The following is a 21,339-nucleotide window of genomic DNA, read 5'->3' on the forward strand; positions in this document are numbered from 1 at the left end:
ATAGAATTATACCAAAGAAGTTGTTTTTTTTTTGGTTTTCCAATAATTGTACTTTCTTATTATTCTTCAACACTGATTGTGTAAGCAATAGTCTCAATACAATGAGAAATTTATGAATAGTCTGAAAAAGTGAATAAAGAAAATTACAAGAATTCTCACGATTACTCTAAAGAATGTGCAAATAATGGTTTCTGAAAATAACTGAATTTATTTATACTTTCATTTTTATACCCTAACAACTATAAAAATTACATTACTGGAGAAACAAAAAATTTGCCGGAATTAGTTTGAAATACATTTTGTTTTCATTTTCAGAAATTTCAAGAAAAATAATTCTTACATGTAGATTTGGAGTTTTTGTATTTAACAGTTGAAAATGGAGTAGCTCCAGTTGAGAAATTGTTGATAAACCATTTTTTTGGGCTCACAGGGCTTTAAACAAAAAAGGCTTTGAACATGCTTGAATGCTCTAAATTTGTTAAAAAGCCCAAACTTTCGGATGTTTAAAAAATTAAGATTTTAAAAAATTATGACTTTCGATGGTTTTCAATTAGATTCACTATTTACACACTAATTGTGAGCTCTAATAGAGAAGATGAAACACACGAATCAATTGTGTCAAATCATTCTAGGAGTTTTAGCAATAATCTGAAATAGTATAAATTTTAAAAAATTAAAAATTCTCACTCAAATAATCTAGAGCGTATTCAAAGCTTTTACTGAATAAAGTCAAACTACAAACATACTTGTTTACATTTTCCAAGCCATTTTCTAAAAGTAATTGGAATATTCTATATGCTCATTTTTGCATGATCATCTACATTCAATTTCATCTGGTATATTATTTTCATTACGAAAATGTCCTTTTACCATTCATTCATTTAATGAGAAAAAGGCCAATTTGACAGCAATATGGGAATCTGAGATTGACATTTTAAATTAGAAACCTGCAAATGACAGAATTTGCAGAATTTACTAGAAAAAAAGTTAACGAATTCAATAAAAGTTTCAAGCATAACTTACTAATAATTCTGTAGTGAAACAGTAAATTTTTGAATCAACATTTTAATAAATTTATTAAACGCGTTATTTAGCTCGGGTCACAAAAAATTCTGTGGCTAAATATTTCTAGAAAAATAAGAATAACTCTGAATCGCCCCAAGTTTATCCCCAAGAGCAAGTATCCTTTAATTCTAAGTATTTATATTTCTCGGAAACAAATTGAATTCCAAAAGTCTACAACATGTTGTTTTGACAATAAAAACCTATAAATATGTCAAACCCTAAAAATACGTGTCATTTATTCTGTTAATAATCAAAAATTATTTTCAAGCCAACTTGGTCTGAACAATGTTTTCCATATTTTTAGTGTATTTCATCAAATAAAAATGATTTACTAAACAAGAATTTTGTGATATATTTGGAATTTTGGCGTTTCATTTTTTTTACGGTTTCATGAGTTCTATTAGTATGACTTGAAAATAATCAAATTATTCACTCGCAGCTTTTAGAACAATTATTTTTAAATGAAGAAGAAAAAACAAAAAAAGCAAACGTTTCCGATGCCAAAAGAAAAATGAAAATTTTCCTTAAATTTCCCATTTATTTTGACTTTTTGACTGTTGAAACTGTGCCCACAACTGCACGAAAATTGCGTTAATAATTGAAAAATTCAAATAAAAAATATTTACAGTTTCAAGTCTTCTGTTAGTAGGATTTGACAATTCTTTATCTATTACTCAGCACTTATGTATAAAAGTTTATTTTCAAATGCATGAATGAAGAAAGAAAACAAAAACAAATCAGACTTTTTCATGAGAGTGTGACATTTCAGTTGGACATCTGAAAATCGTAGCAAACAATGCGTCTGGTATTTCACAGTTTTTCTACAGAAAATATCAGAGGTCAAATAAAATACTGATAGTGAACTTTTTGCAGAAAACCCAACAAGGGATATAGGCTTGGCAGATGCAAAAATGCAAAATTCGTTATTTGATATTTAAAAGTAAATTATTTAATGTATCATCTCAATATTAAAGATCTACTACAAAAAAAGAACAAAATTTTGCAAAATATTTCCCTTCACTTCTACGTCGTCACATAAAAAAAACCTACTAATAAGGATGACACATGATGCTTCAAATGATATGCACCAAATAGTCATAAAAACTGACTCACATATCTAAGAGTCTAAAAAGTCTAGACAAATATCTTAAGCCAAGCGTGGTGGCTTTTATAGTTAGAGAAATGGGGCGGAGTCGAGGGGAAGACTAAAGCTGTGAAAGTGACGTTAGTGTTTCAAAAGTTCGATGGCCTGGTAGTAAATGATTTTGGACTGATAAGGCCTGAACTTTTCAGACGAAATTTCTTTAAAAATATTTACGGTGTCATGACTTTCATTAGTACGACTTGAAAATAATCAAATCATTACAACAGAATTATGTGAGGAGTTATGTATTTATTTAGAAACTTTTTAGTTAAATTTTGTAACTTGTATTGAAGATTATTTTAGGATTATGCTTACAGCTCAAAAAAATTGCGTTGAAAATTTGAAATATTATAGAAATATACCAAAATATTTACAGTTTCAAGTCTTCCATTAGTATGATCTGAAAATTGTCCTTTATTGTATTTTTATTAGAGACCATTTAATGAACACAATTTGAAAATACCGATATCATTTTACAGTATATTTGAGTCTGGGGAATGCGGCAAAGCCAAATTAGCCTACCCCAGAATATTTTCCAATTCAAAAAAAAACTTTCAAATAATTGTTTCGCGCCGAAAATACGATACACTGGTCTCGGCATGTTTTTTGCTAAATGAGAAAAAGGGGGCCCCTTTTAAGAACACTGTAATGTTAAACAAAAAATAAATTGGGTTTCATCAAAAAAGTATTTAAAAAATTGATGATAATTTCGAAGCAACAAAAGTTAAAAATTACAGTACTCTTTAAAGGCGAACATCTTTTTACATTTAACAAAAAAGTTGTCGCTTAAACACCGGGTACCGTATAAAAAGCAAAAAGTCGCATCTGGGAATTCAAAAAGTACCTAGCTAAATGAGTTCTGCTCCTTTTTATACTGTGTGCAAAAAGTCGTGTAGGCGTAACCTATTCCACCTCCTCAAACTTAAAAATAAAAGAAAAACAATGGAAGGAACCGTATTTCCGCATGAATTTCCTCTCCATACTCTCGCGTTTTGTTCCTTATTTAACATTTTTTTGTTTTTGAATTACCTTTGCAAAAAAAGATTGAATGGACGAGAAAAAATAAATATTCGAAGAGAAAAGTTGTGGGCGGCAGAAACCTTTTGAACTCTTCTCTTCTCATCAACACACAAAAGAATTCAAAGAATCAGTAATTAACCACCTCGTGAGTTTCCAAGTGTTTGGAGTGTGGTGATTTCTGGAGAAAATTGAGAATATTCTGTAGTTTTCCCACGAAGGGTGAAAACAAAAAATATTACGGGAACACTAAATTCTGAGAATGCGTATTGCGCATCACATTTGACGCTCAACGAAAAATTGGAGGAAGTTTAAATATCGCTGTCACAATTCGAAAATAAATTTGTTTCGAACTTTCCGCCCGTAAATCGACATTTAAAAAAATTACTGTAGTTTTCGCTACAAGACATTTTGCGCGTAAGATATGTTGCTCAATACGCATTCTCAGAATTTAGTGTGCCCGTAATAGAATGTTTAATCCTGTTTAAACGTTTCATAATTTGGGGAGCATCTTCAACAATTTGGCTTCCCCGATTCGGCTGCGCCCACTCATTGCTCCTCGCAAAAAAAAAACGAATCAAGAATTAAAATCCTGGGAACCCCATTTGATTGATGATCAGAGATATAAGAAGCTTATAAATAATTTAATGCGAGTGCAAGAATTCAGACGATTTTTGAATCTTAATGTGTCGCCCTTCTCTTTTCAGATACGTCATGACGTGATTTATCTGAAACGGAATCTTGAGTCTGAAATGGAAAACACTGAGATTTTTAAGGACGGTTTTAAAAAATAAACTTCGAAATTGCTGTGGAAAGAATTATTTTTCAACAAATTGGCACATTTTTTCCAAATTCAGAACTGCTCCGAATTCATTGCTCGCTTGGATTGAACACCAAGGATGCCCTTTTTCTGTTATTTGAATTTTTTGGCAAATACTGTTTTACTACTTGATCTTGTACTACAATTGGCTCTTTTACTACGTTTTATCTTTTACTAATGATTTTTTACTACGACTTGAAAATTAATTTTTATAGTATTATAATTCTAGAAGTAAACAAATGTAGAATATTCTAGTGAACTTCACATGTTTTCTTTGTACTGTTGGGCTACTGGCACTGTGGTATATCATGTTTTTTTTTTCTAGAAATTTATTCACTATGAAATCAGCAGAACTTATTGTGTACATTTGGCTCTTAAAAATTGATAGAGATAGAGTACACAAAGTTGACATTGACACTGACCAATTTTTAAAAATAGACAAAAACTACAAAACCAGAACCAAAACCAAGTTAATCTGGGGGAAATACAAAACCAAACTACGAAGACACTTTTTCACAAAAAGAATATAAAGTTCTATTAAAAATTAGCAAAACGAATCTTATATTGGCACCTCAACTTTTACAGATGATAATTAATTTCCTTGTTTGTAACTTATTCGTATGTTTTTTATTAATCTTCCTATGTATTATGTGTTTATTTTTATGTCTTTAAATGATTTTTATTATATCTCACTACAATCATATCCGACCTGTGCTTTGATGCGGCCACATCAGGAACTTTGAGGATTTTCATCCTTTCGGAACCCATTACAGTCTCAACTCCCCGCACTGAAGGAAGGCCCATAGCACACGGTGGCGGCGGACAAAACGCGAGCTAGCGAGTGCCACCGCAATATTACAAGAGTACCACTCTCGCTGCCTTGTGTGAGAGACGCAGACATAGGTATTAAAGGCGCATAGATTTATCTGCGTGGCTGGTCTCACTGCGCACCCTCCCCCTCCGCCGCCAGTTTGAATTCTAACCGTTCTCACATGTTTGCTTTGACTTGTTTTTGTTGATTTTTCTTCGAAATTTGTTATTTTTTCACGGTTTTTTGGAATAAAACCGTTTTTGTAAATCAATATAACAAAACTTGTTTTATTTAATTCAATTCATTTCAGAAAATGTCGTCGCGTAAACGAGGAATAACTCCATCGCGAGACCAAGTCCGCCGGAAGAAGTTATCGATTGAAGAAACCGACAGTATCGAAGTCGTTTGTCGTCTTTGTCCATATACTGGCTCGACTCCAAGTCTTATTGCAATTGATGAGGGATCTATTCAAACTGTTCTTCCACCAGCACAGTTCAGACGCGAAAACGCTCCACAAGTTGAGAAAGTGTTTAGATTTGGACGAGTTTTTTCGGAAAATGATGGACAAGCTACTGTTTTTGAGCGGACATCTGTTGATTTAATTTTAAACCTATTGAAAGGTCAGAATTCGTTGTTATTCACTTATGGAGTTACTGGATCTGGAAAAACGTATACAATGACGGGAAAACCCACTGAAACCGGCACAGGACTACTGCCGCGTACATTGGATGTAATTTTCAATAGTATTAATAATCGGTAAGCTTTTGAAACGAAAAAAGCAAATAATATTATTTTCTTCCAGAGTTGAGAAATGCATCTTCTATCCATCAGCACTGAATACATTCGAGATCCGTGCCACATTGGATGCTCACTTGAAACGCCATCAAATGGCTGCAGACCGTCTTTCCACATCACGCGAAATCACTGATCGTTACTGTGAAGCTATAAAGCTGTCAGGCTACAACGACGATATGGTTTGCTCGGTTTTCGTAACCTACGTCGAAATCTACAACAATTATTGCTACGATTTGTTGGAAGACGCCAGAAATGGGTAAGAAAAATCGAGCAATAATTGATAGTGACCCTCCGCTAGTTCCAGAGTATTGACGAAGCGTGAAATTCGTCATGATCGTCAGCAACAGATGTACGTCGACGGAGCCAAAGATGTTGAAGTCTCGTCAAGCGAGGAAGCTCTCGAAGTGTTCTGCCTTGGAGAAGAACGTCGTCGTGTATCGTCCACTCTTCTCAACAAAGATTCATCCCGTTCTCATTCCGTATTCACTATCAAATTGGTTATGGCTCCGAGAGCCTACGAGACGAAAAGCGTGTATCCAACAATGGACTCATCGCAAATTATCGTTTCGCAGTTATGTTTGGTAGATTTGGCTGGATCTGAGAGGTTTGTTTTTTTGTTGTAAACTGAAATATATATGTTTAATGAGAAAAATTTTAGAGCAAAGCGCACACAGAATGTTGGTGAACGTCTTGCGGAAGCCAACTCGATCAATCAGTCCCTCATGACTCTTCGTCAGTGTATTGAAGTACTCCGTCGTAACCAAAAGAGTTCCTCACAAAACCTTGAGCAAGTTCCATATCGCCAGTCAAAATTGACTCATTTATTCAAAAACTATCTGGAAGGAAATGGAAAAATCAGAATGGTTATTTGTGTGAATCCAAAGCCTGATGATTACGATGAAAACATGGTTCGTTCAGAATTCAAAGAATTTACTAATTATTTAAATTCGTAACTTTCAGAGTGCTCTAGCTTTCGCTGAAGAATCACAAACAATTGAAGTGAAAAAGCAAGTTGAACGAATGCCATCCGAGCGGATTCCTCATTCATTCTTCACCCAATGGAATTCTGAGCTAGATGGATCTGTTCGTATGGAGGATGATGGAAGTAGAGAAATTCCGTGCCCACCGACATTCTGTTTGACAGTAAGAATTTCACAAATTGAATGGTTTTGAACAAATTGTTTCCAGGATTGCAATGACAAAGATACGGTAGATTCCATGTATAAGTATGCTCGGAAACTTTCATCTCTTCAAAATTCATCAGAAGAGGGACCATCTTCAACTCTTCTTACTATGATTCGCCAATACATGATGGAAGCAGACTACCAGCGAGTAGAGATTGCACGTCTCAAAGATTCTCTAAACGACAAGGATGAAGAAATCAAGAAGCTTCGAGGTTTCTGCTCAAGATATAAGCGTGAGAACGCTTCGATGAAGGAACGAATTGCCTCGTGTGAGCAAGGAGAGCAAGAGAATGCTCTGGTTATGGAAAAGCTTATGGAACAAAAAATGGAGGACAGGAAGATTATTCAGTCACAGAAGAAGGCGATGAGAAATGTTCGTGGAATTATTGATAATCCATCCCCGTCTGTTGCTTCTCTTCGATCACGATTTGATCAAGAGAATGTGGCTCATCCAACAGCTCCAATCCAAACTCCACCACCGCCATATCAAACTCCAGGACGTGCTCCAGTCTTCAAAAAACGGTTAGAAGCCACTACATCGACCACTGTAATGTCTGGATCTTCAAGTGGAGGAAGTGGTCAACAGGGTTACGTTAATCCAAAATATCAAAGAAGATCCAAGTCTGCATCTCGTCTATTGGATCATCAGCCACTTCATCGAGTTCCAACAGGAACGGTTCTTCAGTCTCGTACACCGGCTAACGCCATACGGACTACTAAACCTGAGGTAGGAAAAAACATTAATAAATTCCGCAATTTTATTGTAATTCAATTGTTTTCCAGATGCATCAGTTGAACAAATCCGGAGAATACCGTCTCACGCATCAAGAAGTTGACGATGAAGGAAACATTAGCACGAATATAGTGAAGGTAAATTCCTTGGTTTCCACCCAAAAACACGCCTGTACCGTCCCGTTGTCGTTTTCCCGTGTCCTTATCACCCATCTTTCCTGATACAAAACTGTCCGTCTTTTCTTCTCACAAAGCACACACGTAACGCATTCTAACAGGCACCATCTAAACCACCAGAACTTCAACTGGAAGACTCGCAAAGCAGTTCGTATTCACCGTGTACGGATGTAAAATCGATAACGATATACTCTAATCATGATGTTGAAGAAGAAGATGAATGAGAATTATTTGAAATGAATGTTTGCTGGGGGAATGAGAAGATGAAGCTGCTCTTTTTACATTTTTATGTGTTTGTTGTATGTTTTTGATTGTTTATTGGCTATTTTAGATACTGTTTTAGTAGTGCTTGAGAAAACTGCCTGAATTTGCTTGATATATACTTTTTGAGTTAAAATTTCATGCTTAAAATTAACTAATTTAGTGCTAGTTCTATATGCATTTAATTTCAGTTTTTCATGTAATGTTTTAGGTCATATAACTTTAAAAATACATTTATTTTTGTGTTCCACTTTCTCATCTGTTGCTCATCTCGAATTTTTCAGGGAAATGTAATTCCAACAGTTTCCGGTGGCACTGCCGTGTTCTTCAACGATATCGAGAGACTCACTCACGAATCTCCGAGCACACGAAAGTAATTATAAGTGCCGTCTTTGATCTTTTTACCTCCATCCTGCTGCATTTTCATGTCAAATTTGTACCATACTCTTCAAATTTTCTCCAAATATTTATTAATTTATTATGTTTCTCATTCATAATCCCATTTTCCGAACTCGAAGAGAACTCTTGTTTTTTTGTAGACCTCACCGCATTTTTATGATCTTTCACTTCTTCGTCTTTTTCTCCTTCTACGCACAATTTTTTGATATCGATCTGAAGAACTCTGTTCATTTTTATTCCCGACGATGATTTGTGTACTAGTAAATGCTTTTGTATTTTAATTTTAATTAAACTCAAAGAATATAAAATATGAAAATAAGTTAGCTTTTATTTTCGTTCAAAAAAATGAATCTCAATAAATAAGACCCGATTTAGGTCGAGGGTTACATAGAAAATGGTGGGAAAAAGGCACGGTTTTATACAAATAATTATGATTTAATACGCGTTTTTTGATTTTTTGGTTGGTATTTCAAAAAATAATTCAATCGAAAAATAAAAAGGGATTATCATGAAAAAGAGGTCAGAAATATTGATTATCAGAGAGATTTAATTTTTTAAAATTAAAGTTAAATTGGGAAAAGCCAGGCGAGAGACAAGATCAGAAACCACGTGGTGAGAGAAATATGAGAAAAAAAAAAGAAAATCGGTGAAAATTAATTGCCTAGAGAGTATTTTTAAGATGAGTGAATACATTTACTGCATTCATCATGAACATATTATCCGGTGTTGCTGTATTTGTCAAGAAATTGGAAACATTTGCGATGATCTGAAATATACATTCGTTGAAACAGTGGAAATTTTGAAATATTTTCCGCAAGTCTGGCATGAAATTTGCAAGCGTGCCGCACCGTTTTTTTCAAAAATTGCTATTAACTTTCTTCTCTCCAGTTTAATTTCTTTGCAAAAGTTTGCAAGACAATAATTTGTCGGACTATTTTAAAGATTTTCCAGAAGTTTGGTCGGTTAAAAAAATTCTGGGAACGTTTTAAATATATTATTGAGACGCAGAAAACATCCATTTTTGAAATCGACGTGTAAACGCGCTCAACCGCTAATCCCCCCAAACGATGGGTCTCGTTGGCTATTTTCCCGTAAACCCAGAATAACGAACTTTTTAAAACAAATGAAAACTTTAAAATTGACTAAAAATACGGTTTTATCGCCAAATATGTACCTAACGAGACCAATAGTTCGGGGGCGGAGCTTTTACAACTGGCCATGGAGCGCGTTTTCTTCTCGATTTCAAAAAAATCTTCTGATGTCAAACCTTTTTCTATGTACATACGTTCTCATAATATACATATTTTAAAGTTTTTTGTTTCAAAAAAGTCGCAAGATTTTTTAACCAAACAAAATCGATTTTTTTAAAATCAGGTAATTCAAAAAACTTTGCAAAAACCAACCTGTTTAGTCATTTGCTTATAATTCTCAAACTCCTCATCCTTCTTCACCATTTGCTGCTCCAAATCATGAACTCTCTGCCAACTATTCGTACAGTCTTTACACGAAGACGTTGAAGATTCCGAAGCAGTTGGTTGAGGTGAAGCTCCAGAAGAACTCGACGGGCTCACTGAGCTTTGTTCGAGACATGATGACTCGAGAAGCTGAAGTGGTGATGTCTTTTGAGGACTTGAAGCACATGATGTATCAGTGGCTAGATCAGAGTCCGATCCAAGAGGAGTTGGATCATTTTGATGGCTGATTGTTGTAGGTTGATGAGTATGATGGATATGGGTGGAATCAATCGATAAATTTGGATTTTGATTCGCAATATGGTGCATGTACATGTGAAGTGTAAAGGATGGTTGACTATTGAATTGAGATTTGCAGATCATACATGTTAAGCTGAGTGGAATTGTTGGAGCTGAAAAATGGGAAGTTTCTTTATTTTTATAAAAGGTTTCCTGTACCTGGAATCTCGAACCCAGCATCCTTATGCATCACACTTCCATTCAAAATATTACTTTCATTATTATTATTATTATTCAGAATATTCTCGTGCTGCTTAACCAAAAGTGTGTTCAATGCGTTCCTATGGTTCTCTTGCTGCTGAATTAATAATTTCTGAGCCATTTTTGCAATAGTTTCTGATGAGAGAATCATTGATTCCTGAGGTGGTTTGATGGAAATTGCAGATTCCAATCCAGCTTTCATAGTGGGAGTGAGTAGAGACCGAATTGGTGATGATCTGGAAAATATAATTATAGAATGAGTAAAACAGTAGGAAATTGGGGTAGCTACGTAGGCACAAAAAGCGTGAAAGCGCGTAGGCAGGCAGGCATGAAGCACGCGCTACTTACGGTTTTCCCTTGCACTTGAGATGATGCTCGTCCAACATGACCTGCTTCAAGAATGATCTTCCACATTGTTGACACGAGAATCCTCGTTCTTGATGAATCTTCATGTGCCGATTGAGATCAAACTAAAATGATCTATCGTGTTTTAAAGTTTTCTAGCAGATTCTTGCAAAAGTAGCCTTGCAAAAGTAAAAATTAAATGTTTGAACGTACCTTAAAAATAAATGTTTTGTGACACTGTGGACATTCGTGTGGGCGTCCACCGGAATGAATCATCAAATGTTGAGTGAGATGACCTTTCTGAAAACAATAGAGTAAAAGTTAGGAGTAGTTAAGGTAAATAGATTGAAAATAGCAAATATCTAAATTTAGAAGTTTGCAGAAAGGTACAGTAACTTCCTTTAAATGGTAGTGAATACTCTTAAGTTGAAATTTGGAGTATTGTAAATACTTCATGAAACTACTATTTAATCATCTCTTTAAATAATTTCATGAAATCAGGCATTATTGTCAATTATTGTCGCTTATGCAATAAAACATAGAATATTGTTTTTTTTTCACTAAAATCTGAAGCACCTATAAAACCACTGTTTCACCATTTCTTCAAGTTGCAATAGATATGTGACTGAAACAATTTCAATACAATTTTTTTACGCGTATTTTCGGTTTTCCGTTTGTAATTCGATCAAAACGTAGAATCACAAAAAAACCCTAAAAAAACCCGATAAAATTTGGTGAAACAGTAAAGTCTCAACAAATGGGCCCGGCTTAATTTTTTTTGTTGCAGAATTGAAAAAAAATCATCAAAAATTTAGGGTACATGAAAATTTTACAGATATATTCAATATATTGAGGCAAAAAAAACTAAATTCAAACTTCTTTGAAAATTGAAAATTTTTCATGAAACTACTGTTTCAACATCTTGTTAAATATTTTTTCTTAAACGCAAGCAGTATTGTACGCACATTGGGTAAACTTGTACAAAGTTATTTACTCTATCCTAATTGGACAACTTTTTCTTTTGAATTTTGGAGAAGCAAATAACATTTTCTTGAAAATCCATCCTTACCTGAAAAAATGCCTTATTACAATGCGGACAAACATGGGACCGTTCTCCGGTATGCCACATCCAATGCTTTTTCAATAATTGCCGAGTTCCAAACTCTTTTCCACATTGCGTACACTGAAATGAGTGCATTATTTAAATTAATTCCCGAAAAGTATAAAACTCACACTATGCGGTTGTTCTCCACTGTGAATTCTCATATGTGTGGCCAGCTCTCTTTTTACAGCAAACATCTCATGACAATCTTCACACTCGTAACGCCCTTTCTCACCAGAAGATGACTTTTCTGAAGGTGTCGTTGGATTCATGGATAGTTGTGATGAATCTGTGTCCGATAAAAAATCGGAATCTTCGATCTTGATTTTGATCATCGCGAGCTGAAAACAATTAAATTTAGTGGGGTAATGGTGAAGTTTTTCTATAATAAGAAGGTTTTGAGCCCAAGTTAATGTTAAAATACTGAAAAATAATTAATCAATTTGAAAAAATTAATTAAAAAATTAATTTTCGAAAAAAATTTCTCGGAAGTGGCAACTTTAAAAGATTTGAACAATTAACATTTTCAGATTGATAAAATATTTCTCAAAATTTTGACACTAAATTATAATAAAAAATATCGTACCAACATGCTGCAATAAGTTTCTATAAAACACATTGGAACCAATACTATTAGAAGATAGACTATTGAAACTTCATTTACTATTTTTTCAAATTCAAATTATGATCAGAGCGCTAGTAGATATTCAACAAACATGAAAAAGTGCTCATTTAATAAAAAATGTTACCAAGGTCATACAAGGATGCGTTGACAGGTGGTCTCGCTCGCGCAACGACATGGGAAAAATTGAAAAAAAATTAGGATCAGAAATGCGTGCAGTGAAAATTGAACACAGATTAGATAGAATATGCAAACTAATATTTTACATTATTCTTGAAACAGAAAAAATTTTGACGAAAGTCTTTAGAACAATTTGAAAAGTGGGCTTAATTGAAACTTGAATGAAATTCTAGAAATTACTGTTTCATTACGTTTTTGTAAGTTGTTAACTTTATAACATATCACTGACAATGTCTTAGGCAATTAATAAAAACTTTCACTTAAAAATTTTTGAAAAAAACCTATAACAAGTAAATATAGACTACATCCCCACTAACAACTTTGAAGTTTAAAACTCAAAATAGTTCTAGAAATGAATGTTTCACTATGTTCTTGTAAGTTGCTAACTTAGGAGAAACCCACTAAAACGCTCTATTATCTTCACTAATTTTTTGCAGCCAAGCAAGAAAATAACTGTTAATGAAAAAAGAAAACCGGAAATGAATAATTGTAGAATCAGAAATACGGATACTAAACAAAAAAGTGAAGACGAATGATGGTGAGGGAGACATATCGCTTATGAGCATCACTTCAGGATTGCTCCGTTCAACTCTGGTGTCTGTTGGTGCCAGGAAAGATCAGAGGTCCGATGGAAAAATGAATGGAGGGGGGAACAATATGCAAATGGCTGCGAGGGAGATGTGTAAGAACGCCTGGGCTCTTCCTCGATGCTTCTGACCGGGAGATGTGTGTGTGCGTGGCACCAACACGAACCGATCAAGGCACGCCCACTTTTTGCCGCAGTGATGGAATGGCAATGGGTGTAACCATGAGAAGATGTTGATCAGAAAAAGTAGGTCATGAGTGGGCGGAGCAGGAAAATAGTAATTATATTGGATAAGGATAACATGTTATTAAAGCATGAAATGAGAATCACTGCATGACATTTTTTGGCAACAATTCTAGTCTGTTTTAAGATATTGTTATAAGGAAAAGATAGATTTGAAACGAGGTTGATAAATTGTGCGAATTTTGAAATGAATGAAAAATAAGAAAAATCTGTTTTTCAAGTAACGGGCTAGATGGCTTGTTACGCCTACCTGTAGGTAAGCAGGCATTTTTTCTCCACACCTAAACCATGCCTAGCCTATACGTGAGATATCAAACAAGTGAGGTTGTGGAAATTATAATTGTTTCATCATGTTATTTATATGAGTTTCTCCTTAAACTTTTTTCTCGATAAGTTGCTCTCAATCGTATTCTTATATTTCCAGTGTTTGAAATAAAACCTTTACTAAAATTCATAGTGTCAATAATTTACTGTTTCAAATTTTCCACATTTAGATAGCTGAAAAATCGTACATGATGACATACAGTTAGAGTATCAGTTACATGATATACAGTAGTTACAGTATACAGTAATTTAACGGTCGTTTTTAAAGTCGTTTTTAAATGGTGAAACTTTATATTAAAGAAAATTGGATTTCTTTTTCAACCAGTCTCCAGCAAAACTAACCTCATCACTGTCATCCTCCATCCGATCCTCTTCCTGATCCCCTTGCTCCACCGTCTCATGCTCCTCCCTCTCGTGTCTCTGTAGTTCGTCCAAACTGTGAAATGCACCCGAACAGTCACGACACAAATACAGTGAGCTCATGATATGTCTGCAATGGAACAGGACTATTTTCAAATTTACAAAAAAACATAAACGCAAAGAAAGTTGAAGGATTGCTCAGGAAATTGACATTGCTGTCGAACATCAGTATAAAAATGAAAAAAGAACAAGTGTCAGGGGTCTGGAGGACCACCACCACGGCAGTTAATGATTGGTGGATGTGCTTGATTGCTTTCACATGTACTAGAGAAAAAAGGCTCCTAACCAAGTAGTCGGGGTCATTGTGTGCTCACTCACTTATTCAGATATTTGTTAGTAAACGGTGTGCTGCTACCGATAGAAGAATCAATGATGGAGGTAAAGATGCGGGAAACCTAGAGGTACTTGTGAGATGTTTGGATGACCCCACTGCCACCACCACACCCATTCGGGCTTCTTCTTTCTCTTTTCATGACGAAGATAGAGAAGATACAGTAATCTAATCCGCATGTTGAAAAGGTGGAAACTTAGAGAAAAAACGCTTCTTTTTTGTTTGCGTGACTATTTGTATTAGGATTGAAAGCAAACGAGCCAGTAGTTGGGAAGAAGAAAAGTTAAATGGTTTTGAAAAGAAATTGGTAAAGAAAGAGGCTTGACTTTCATGATGATGATGAACAAATGAAGTGAAAAAGAAAGCAAAGAGTCAAAGCACAGAACGGAGTCAGAAATGAAATAAAAACCTTTACAGTACTCAGTTCCTCCGACGTTACCAAAATTTGAGACTACTTCTAAACTTTAAGGTAGAGTACGGCCATTGGGGGAAAGATTGAAAAATCATTCATATGAAGCTAAACTGGCAAAAAAACAAAACTTTTTGAAAAATCTTAATTTAGGTTAAAAAAGTGGTGAAAAAATCGCCACTTTTCAAAAAATCTATATATGAATATTTCAGCATAATTGAAACAAACTCAGCCAATTTAAATTCTGGGCGAATTTTTGAAAATACCTTCACACACGCAAGAATTATCGAAAAATGTTATCTTACACAAAATATTTAGATATCAGCATTTTGTTTGAAAACATTTGTTTAAAATGCATTCTTGTAATTTTGTTCCTTCTTAAATTGAAAAAAACGGACAACAATGCACTTGGATAAACCCATACGACTGACTGAAACTATTTGGCTTTATGAAAATATTCAATGAAATGGTGAAACAGTAGATTTATGAAATATTTAAAAGTTTCAAATAATTTCCAATTTACAAATTTTGAGCCCGAAGGTGAACAATGACCACTCATAGAAATTATTAAAAATTGTTGAACTCTTACTGTCGGAGTATAAGTATTTGAAAATAATTTCAGAGGCGTTTTCCGGGCAACTAGGGGCGATTTAAGAAAAGGTAGGCGTAAGTCGCGCACCAGTTAAATACCTAATTTGCAAAACATGTAACATGTAACATGTAACATGGATTAATCAATTTTTCACTCCTCATTAATATTGACAATGTGAGACAGAACAAAATTGTTGTCACACAATAACGTTTCAAAACTTAAAAACCTAATCGAAAATATTTTGAAAGTTTTTAGTTGACATGAAACTCCGAAAAACAGCTCCAAATAGTGAGTCACTTCGGTGGCACTTGACACAAAATATGAAGTCAAGTAGATGAGATGTGTTTGGTTTTGATTCACCCAACGATACGCAGGCAGTTGATTAAAGTTATGTTAGAGTTTTTGAGTTAAACCTGAAACAGTAATTTTTGGTGTTTTTGGAGTTCACATTTGTGTTTGAACATGAGCATGTTTCGAAAGAAAAACGGCAATATTAACAAATTTTTTCGAATTCCCGTTTAAAAAGTTGTAAATAAAGCAGGCAAAAAAGGTAGTAGTTTTATTTTTTCAATGCTGCTTAAAGGAAAAAATTGAAACAGTAATTTTGGTATTTACATTTAAAGAATTTCCTTTTCAATTTTTAATAAATTATTCGTCTCCATGCTTATTCCACATCACCCTGGAACATCCGTTCCCGAGAGTTCATTCTGTGCCGTCCAGTGCCACCCATCTGGTATTCAGTGGTGGTCTCCCCCTCGTCTTCTCTCTGATATCTCACACACACTCATAAACTACACGAACAACTTTTTTTTCTGTTCTGAAGATCTCCCCCAGTTGAAAAAAAAAACGAAAAAAAGATGCTGGTGGTCGGAAACAGAGAGATCTGATAGCAAAAAGTGCAGGTGGGGGAAAAACGACAGGGCAATAAAAATTTAACAGGAAGGATTGCATGTTACTTAGCAAAATGTGCAGCAAAAATTATTGTAACTCGGAGAAACCTAAGGAAAAACAAAAAAAGCTGCTCGAGACCTGGATGACCTGTATGTAACCAGTTGTTGCGCAGTAGACACATGCTATCTTCCACAGGCGGAGCTAACAACTGCTTTGGGGCAATAAAGGGGCGGGGTTGATGGTACAGGACTCCTAGATCAGTGGGAAGGAGAATAACTTCTGAATAACTATGTACTAAAATAGTTGTATTGTTTTGATTGTTTTGGTCCTAGATATCCCATTTTGAAACCATAAATTTATGTAGAAACTTTGAAACCGTAATTTTTTTTCTATGAATCTAAGTTGCAAATTTAATCGAAAAACGAATTTTTAATTACGCAGAGAAGTCAAAATTGTAGTGTACAACGTAAAGAAAAAATGAAGAAAAATTGTAGAAAATTAAAAGTAGAAATTTTGAAACCGCAATTTTTTTTCATAATTGTAAAGTTAATTGAATTGAAATGCAACATTGCAAAGATTTTGCGAATTTCTCATGAGATACACAGTAGAGTAACTGCTCTAGTGATTCTCAAATGGAGATGTTGAAACAGGATAATAAATTTTTGAAACCATGAACTACTACAGTTGTTTGTGATGTATTATTAGATTTTGAAACCAAAAAAATTATGTAGAAATTTTGAAACCGTATTTTTTTTCTAAGATTTTCAAAGCACGATCAATCGAAAAACAAAGATATTTTAAATTCTCTATGAACATCAAAGTGAAAACGAATTTGCCAAAGAAAGTGTTTAATATTTTCCAATTTATAGTAATTTTCAAATTCTTCACCAGTAGTAGAAAAACTGCTCTGATGATTTTCAAATGGAGATTTTGAAACAGGAAAATAATTTTTAAAAACCATAAACTACGGTAGCTACAAGAAAACAATATAATGTTAGTTCATGACTCTCAGACTTCACAAAAAATCAAACAAGCGTCTCTAGACTCGCGCGCTCAAGTTGGAGTCCATCTTGATCTTGATCTCTCTCTTTGGCGTGTCGTGAAAAAGCGCTGCTCTTCTTCCTTCTGGGTTCTCTTTCTCTCTCGACGTGATATGGTACTTTTGTTGTGGGAGGAAATGAAGAAGAAGGCGCCGCCCGTTTTTGAAACGACGATGCGCGACTCCCAATTCATCACGCGACAGGAGCCCGCGCCGCTGGCTCCCGCAAGCAATACGGTTACCAATTGGTCACAAACACATACACACACTCTTTTTCATACTGAAAAGCTCTTTTTTCACGCTTGTGCTCTGTCATACAGAAGGAGCATTGTGAATGGGAATTGTGAGAAGGAGAAGAATCACGCACGCAGAAATCTACTGGGTTAGGGAGTTATAGTTATGAAATACTAGAAATTCGCATTTTCTAGTTATTTAGAAAATATTTAATGTATCAAAAAATCTACAAAGTTATTACCAACGTTTTAAATCCATCATTGATAATTGAATTTTTAAAAGTTTATAAAATTTCTGTTTCAACCAAATCATTATTTGCGTGCTAATGCATTCATCGTTATTCTCAAGAAACTCAATTAAAATTCCAATTTTGTTAAAACATTAAATTGCTCTTTCAGAGTTTTTGTAAACTTTGCAAAAATGTGTGATAATCATATGAAAAGTTCACTAGTACCTAAATTTAAATAAACCTTAGAAACGAACAGATCAACGAATATTTGAATGTTTACTATAATATAAGCATAATATAAAACGGTGGAAATATGTCATGTGAGATGTGTTATTTTGAAACTGTCACGTTTTTTAGCTTTAAGTATAAGCATTTTTGGCCTCTCAGAAATTTTTACTGCATCAGAAAAGCTATAATATTATTACGAATGTTTGAAATCCAATTTAGAAAAATGGTATTTTTTAATGGTATTTTTATGGTAACAAAATTTAACTGTTTCACACAGATTATAGATAACATTCCAAGAATTATGAAAAATATGCATTCGGTCCTCTTTCACTGTTGAATGATCTGCTGGCTCACTTTCAGTTCTTAGGCAGCTGGTATTTTGTTTTTTAATTTTTTCCGGTAGGCTAGGTCACTAGGAAAAATACGATAGCATACATTATCTATATTACATCTTGTTTGATATTTGATCGCATTTAAATTCAAAAAAATTAAATTTTGGTTTTTTATCAAAACGGTGAATTGCTGTTTCACTAATCTGATAAGTTTTGTAAAAACTCTTTATTTCAATGAAGAAGTCATAATTATATATCTTGCAAAAACATGTGTCGATTTCAAAGTGCTTCAAAATTCATAATCTTACGTATTTTCATAAAGAAATGAGTGAAGGCATTTACAAAAACCATCAATTGCCGGTACTGCAAAATAACGAGAAAAAACTCCCAAGGTTTTGAAGGTTTTTCAGTAGGCGTCTTTCTCTCTTCATTATTGACTCCATAAATTCTTCAAGTTCTTTTGCCACCTCCACACATGCGAACTAAAGAAACACTACCACAAACATTTTGTTTATTTTTTGCAATCCTTTTTCCATTTACTCTCTGCTTCCCTTCTTCATTCTTCCATCACCACCACGTCATTCCAATATGAGCTCTCTTTACTCAACACCACGCAAAAAAGCGGGCTCCCGTTGGAAAAGTCAAACGGTTTTTGTTCGGTTTTCGGTTTCGCGTCGAAAACTTACCAACTATTTTTTGGGTGAAAGTGGAGAAGAAGAAGAGAAAGTCAAACCCAAACAGCGCCCGAAAGCATCCAACGGTATGAGCAAACTCCGATGGAGCTCAAGCACAGAAACGGAAGCTAAAGGAGAAGGCTAACGACGGTGTCTCTATCTCTAAGGGGGTTAGGTTGACTGCTGGTTAGATTGACTCGACTGTGTGTTTTTGTATGTGTCTCTCGTCTTTTCTTTCCATTTTTTCGGGTAAATATAGAGAGGTAGTGGAGATCAATAGGAAAAGAATGAGCCAGTAGTTTGTGAGCATATTTGGTGCAAAAGTCAAGGGGTTCGTAAGAGGATGAAGCAGTAGGTTATGCTTGATAAAGAATACATAGTTTAATTGGTCAAGCACGCGAGGAGGGGTTTTTTTTAACAGGTGAGCAACGCTTGGAAATTTTGAAATCCGTAGACGTGCAAACTTGTTAAATTATGCGAACTAAATATAATATGATACACAACGCATTTTAATAAATAGGAAAACATTAGAAAAACAAGTGAAACCGAAAAAAATATATTGCCAACTTTCCACAAAAATTACTGTTTCATATAAGTTTTAAGCCCACTTGCAAAACAACTAACATTAACGTTTACGTAGTTAATAAAATGTTTGCCTTCGAGCTTAACTTTTCTAAACTGAGAATTCATAATTAATAATGAACGCTCTGTGATAGATCGGAAAACATTTAAATAACAAGTGAAATAGAAAACACTGTATTGCCAACTTTCAACGAAAATTACTGTTTCACCTAATCTTTAAGTTCTCATGCAAAACTGAACTTTTGCTATTGTATATTCTTTCTTTTCTGCTCAAAAATATTTCTGTCGCTGACCAATGTGCGGTTTGCAAGGGGCGTGGCAATGGCCGCTGAATGATCGGCATCCGTCATAATGGGTGCGAAGTTCAAATAATTTCTTGCCTGCGAGCTGAACTTTTATAAACAAAACATTCATAATTAATATTGAACGCTAATAAACAGAAAAAAAATTAGTGAAAGAAACTTGCAACGTTTATACAAAAATGTACTGTTTCATATAGTTTTTAAGTTCTCTTTCAAATTTGGACTACTACTAATTGGTATTAATTATCAGGGTTTATGAACTTCTGCAAATGACCATATCCAATAAGCGAATGGTGGGGGTGAACGAAGGATGCTGATTGATCGGCGCCCTTCTCACTCCGCTGGAAGTTCAAAAAATTTGCGTCTGACTTTCAGAAAAAATAAATTTTTAAAAAATTAATACAAATTATTTTTCATAAGTTCCCAAAAACCCTGTATCTCTCTGTTACACCACCAAAACATTTTTTCACAAAAAGCGAAAAATAATATTTTGCACGACACAAAAGCCAAGTTTCATGATTTTTCTATTTAAATATTAAAACGGTCATGAAATTCAAAAACCTCTAGAACTCTATTCTCTCATTCGAAACAAAGAATATATGGAACCTATGAACAAAAAATTAGAAAAAAAAAACAAAATTTAAAATAAAACAGATTCCTTTGCACTTATGCAATCAAGCTGTTTATTTATAATCATTTTTTTAAGCAAAACGTTCGAGTAGAGAGTAATAAGAGAAGAGAGGATATAAACAAAAAAGTATAGGAATGGAAAGTGGTTTACTCAAATGAGCACCCATCACCAAGAGGATACAGGATGGTGTCTGGCGGGGAGCAATCCGATTACGCCATGTGTCTTCCATTGGAGACACCAATAAAAATAGAGAAAGGTGGATCTGGTGACAAGTAATAAGTGTGAAGGGTTGCCGTTTTTAAATTTAACATAATTTGAGTGGAAAAATCGAAACGTGTTTCATGTACTTAATAAATAAATTGGCAATTTTGATTATTTTCGATGCATGAGTGGTAACTACGTTTTGAAATCTTGCTTCTCATTGACAAAACTAGGAATTTCCTAGCAGGATGTCATCTCTTCAAGATGTACATTTTTTTCACTTTGGCAATTGGTGCTAGGCAGATATTGGTCGACCTGAAGTTGGAGTAGCACCAGTGGGGAAAAAGTTAAGACTACACGTGCTGAAATCTCTAAAAATCATGTTTAAAGTTTTATTTAAATGTTTTTTTGTACCCAAAAAGTGCAGATTGCTCAGTTTTCGCCACCAATACTTTCAGAAGAAAATCATAAAATGAATTTTTTAA

At 34.3% G+C, this 21,339-nt stretch overlaps 2 protein-coding genes and 38 non-coding genes across 46 annotated transcripts; 21 read left to right on the forward strand and 19 right to left on the reverse strand.

Moving 5' to 3' along the window:
- Positions 1–63: 63 nt before the first annotated feature.
- 21ur-8990 lies at positions 64–84 on the reverse strand. The gene has a single exon (NR_055314.1).
- A 504-nt stretch (positions 85–588) lies between these two features.
- Positions 589–609, reverse strand: 21ur-7058. The gene has a single exon (NR_055315.1).
- On the reverse strand, positions 592–612 carry 21ur-9148. The gene has a single exon (NR_055316.1).
- A 366-nt stretch (positions 613–978) lies between these two features.
- 21ur-11118 lies at positions 979–999 on the reverse strand. The gene has a single exon (NR_055317.1).
- Positions 1,000–1,494: 495 nt separating this feature from the next.
- Positions 1,495–1,515, forward strand: 21ur-5997. Its single transcript, NR_055318.1, has one exon.
- Positions 1,516–1,736: 221 nt separating this feature from the next.
- 21ur-2651 lies at positions 1,737–1,757 on the forward strand. Its single transcript, NR_055319.1, has one exon.
- A 307-nt stretch (positions 1,758–2,064) lies between these two features.
- On the forward strand, positions 2,065–2,085 carry 21ur-11892. Its single transcript, NR_055320.1, has one exon.
- A 343-nt stretch (positions 2,086–2,428) lies between these two features.
- Positions 2,429–2,449, forward strand: 21ur-2964. Its single transcript, NR_055321.1, has one exon.
- A 178-nt stretch (positions 2,450–2,627) lies between these two features.
- 21ur-14720 lies at positions 2,628–2,648 on the forward strand. Its single transcript, NR_055322.1, has one exon.
- Positions 2,649–4,697: 2,049 nt separating this feature from the next.
- M03D4.78 lies at positions 4,698–4,823 on the reverse strand. The gene has a single exon (NR_101923.1). It is a non-coding gene; the product is annotated as a small nucleolar RNA M03D4.78 (small nucleolar RNA).
- Positions 4,824–5,161: 338 nt separating this feature from the next.
- zen-4 (Kinesin-like protein) lies at positions 5,162–8,724 on the forward strand. Of its 6 annotated transcripts, none has more exons than NM_001372836.1 (9): positions 5,162–5,613; positions 5,660–5,908; positions 5,951–6,256; positions 6,311–6,560; positions 6,613–6,795; positions 6,841–7,563; positions 7,620–7,706; positions 7,847–8,044; positions 8,291–8,724. In NM_001372836.1, the coding sequence occupies exons 1-8, from the start codon at positions 5,171–5,173 to the stop codon at positions 7,967–7,969; spliced, it is 2,364 nt and encodes a 787-aa protein (NP_001360082.1). In that variant the 5' UTR covers positions 5,162–5,170; the 3' UTR covers positions 7,970–8,044; positions 8,291–8,724. The 6 variants fall into 6 exon arrangements, with proteins under 6 accessions (NP_001360082.1, NP_001360296.1, NP_001023311.1 ...); NM_001372837.3 differs by having other exon boundaries at positions 5,957–6,256; NM_001028140.5 differs by lacking the exon at positions 7,847–8,044 and having other exon boundaries at positions 8,291–8,722.
- On the reverse strand, positions 8,720–14,249 carry M03D4.4 (C2H2-type domain-containing protein). Of its 2 annotated transcripts, NM_001028142.7 has the most exons (8): positions 14,102–14,249; positions 11,936–12,145; positions 11,772–11,885; positions 10,916–11,002; positions 10,706–10,827; positions 10,316–10,593; positions 9,809–10,269; positions 8,720–9,171 (listed from the first exon to the last, which is right to left on the reverse strand). In NM_001028142.7, exons 1-8 carry the CDS (start codon positions 14,240–14,242, stop codon positions 9,067–9,069), a joined length of 1,518 nt encoding a protein of 505 aa, NP_001023313.1. In that variant the 5' UTR covers positions 14,243–14,249; the 3' UTR covers positions 8,720–9,066. The 2 variants fall into 2 exon arrangements, with proteins under 2 accessions (NP_001023313.1, NP_001023314.1); NM_001028143.6 differs by lacking the exon at positions 14,102–14,249.
- Positions 9,130–9,150, reverse strand: 21ur-12031. Its single transcript, NR_055323.1, has one exon.
- Positions 9,131–9,151, reverse strand: 21ur-1646. The gene has a single exon (NR_055324.1).
- On the reverse strand, positions 10,561–10,581 carry 21ur-4368. Its single transcript, NR_055325.1, has one exon.
- On the reverse strand, positions 10,562–10,582 carry 21ur-8729. Its single transcript, NR_055326.1, has one exon.
- 21ur-11548 lies at positions 11,211–11,231 on the forward strand. The gene has a single exon (NR_055327.1).
- On the forward strand, positions 11,658–11,678 carry 21ur-14171. The gene has a single exon (NR_055328.1).
- On the forward strand, positions 11,659–11,679 carry 21ur-386. The gene has a single exon (NR_055329.1).
- On the reverse strand, positions 12,642–12,662 carry 21ur-2260. The gene has a single exon (NR_055330.1).
- 21ur-4317 lies at positions 12,832–12,852 on the forward strand. Its single transcript, NR_055331.1, has one exon.
- On the forward strand, positions 13,009–13,029 carry 21ur-7827. Its single transcript, NR_055332.1, has one exon.
- On the forward strand, positions 13,599–13,619 carry 21ur-9584. The gene has a single exon (NR_055333.1).
- 21ur-1440 lies at positions 13,600–13,620 on the forward strand. Its single transcript, NR_055334.1, has one exon.
- Positions 13,952–13,972, forward strand: 21ur-1818. Its single transcript, NR_055335.1, has one exon.
- Positions 14,250–15,328: 1,079 nt separating the features above from the next.
- On the reverse strand, positions 15,329–15,349 carry 21ur-4364. Its single transcript, NR_055336.1, has one exon.
- Positions 15,350–16,858: 1,509 nt separating this feature from the next.
- Positions 16,859–16,879, reverse strand: 21ur-13778. The gene has a single exon (NR_055337.1).
- Positions 16,880–16,985: 106 nt separating this feature from the next.
- Positions 16,986–17,006, reverse strand: 21ur-2501. Its single transcript, NR_055338.1, has one exon.
- A 73-nt stretch (positions 17,007–17,079) lies between these two features.
- On the reverse strand, positions 17,080–17,100 carry 21ur-4438. The gene has a single exon (NR_055339.1).
- Positions 17,083–17,103, reverse strand: 21ur-10802. The gene has a single exon (NR_055340.1).
- Positions 17,104–17,274: 171 nt separating this feature from the next.
- 21ur-7351 lies at positions 17,275–17,295 on the reverse strand. The gene has a single exon (NR_055341.1).
- Positions 17,296–18,016: 721 nt separating this feature from the next.
- 21ur-5571 lies at positions 18,017–18,037 on the forward strand. The gene has a single exon (NR_055342.1).
- Positions 18,038–18,143: 106 nt separating this feature from the next.
- 21ur-254 lies at positions 18,144–18,164 on the reverse strand. The gene has a single exon (NR_055343.1).
- A 182-nt stretch (positions 18,165–18,346) lies between these two features.
- On the forward strand, positions 18,347–18,367 carry 21ur-10909. Its single transcript, NR_055344.1, has one exon.
- Positions 18,368–18,441: 74 nt separating this feature from the next.
- Positions 18,442–18,462, forward strand: 21ur-13510. Its single transcript, NR_055345.1, has one exon.
- Positions 18,463–18,699: 237 nt separating this feature from the next.
- On the forward strand, positions 18,700–18,720 carry 21ur-255. Its single transcript, NR_055346.1, has one exon.
- Positions 18,721–19,619: 899 nt separating this feature from the next.
- Positions 19,620–19,640, reverse strand: 21ur-11064. The gene has a single exon (NR_055347.1).
- A 612-nt stretch (positions 19,641–20,252) lies between these two features.
- Positions 20,253–20,273, forward strand: 21ur-3678. The gene has a single exon (NR_055348.1).
- 21ur-11982 lies at positions 20,256–20,276 on the forward strand. Its single transcript, NR_055349.1, has one exon.
- A 759-nt stretch (positions 20,277–21,035) lies between these two features.
- Positions 21,036–21,056, forward strand: 21ur-563. Its single transcript, NR_055350.1, has one exon.
- Positions 21,057–21,339: the final 283 nt, after the last annotated feature.

The sequence above is a fragment of the Caenorhabditis elegans genome, chromosome IV (genome assembly GCF_000002985.6).
Source record: "Caenorhabditis elegans chromosome IV".
Lineage (NCBI taxonomy): Eukaryota > Metazoa > Nematoda > Chromadorea > Rhabditida > Rhabditidae > Caenorhabditis > Caenorhabditis elegans.

Excerpts from the sequence above, each read along its gene's own strand:
- zen-4 (NM_001372836.1), top strand. The coding sequence starts at position 5,171 with ATGTCGTCGCGTAAACGAGGAATAACTCCATCGCGAGACCAAGTCCGC. Across the intron at positions 6,257-6,310 it reads GATTTGGCTGGATCTGAGAG|AGCAAAGCGCACACAGAATG; the intron begins GTTTGTTTTTTT and ends GAAAAATTTTAG. Across the intron at positions 7,707-7,846 it reads TTAGCACGAATATAGTGAAG|GCACCATCTAAACCACCAGA; the intron begins GTAAATTCCTTG and ends GCATTCTAACAG.
- M03D4.4 (NM_001028142.7), bottom strand. The coding sequence starts at position 14,242 with ATGAGCTCACTGTATTTGTGTCGTGACTGTTCGGGTGCATTTCACAGT. Across the intron at positions 11,886-11,935 it reads GTGGAGAACAACCGCATAGT|TGTACGCAATGTGGAAAAGA; the intron begins GTGAGTTTTATA and ends CACTCATTTCAG. Across the intron at positions 10,594-10,705 it reads CTCAAGTGCAAGGGAAAACC|ATCATCACCAATTCGGTCTC; the intron begins GTAAGTAGCGCG and ends TATATTTTCCAG.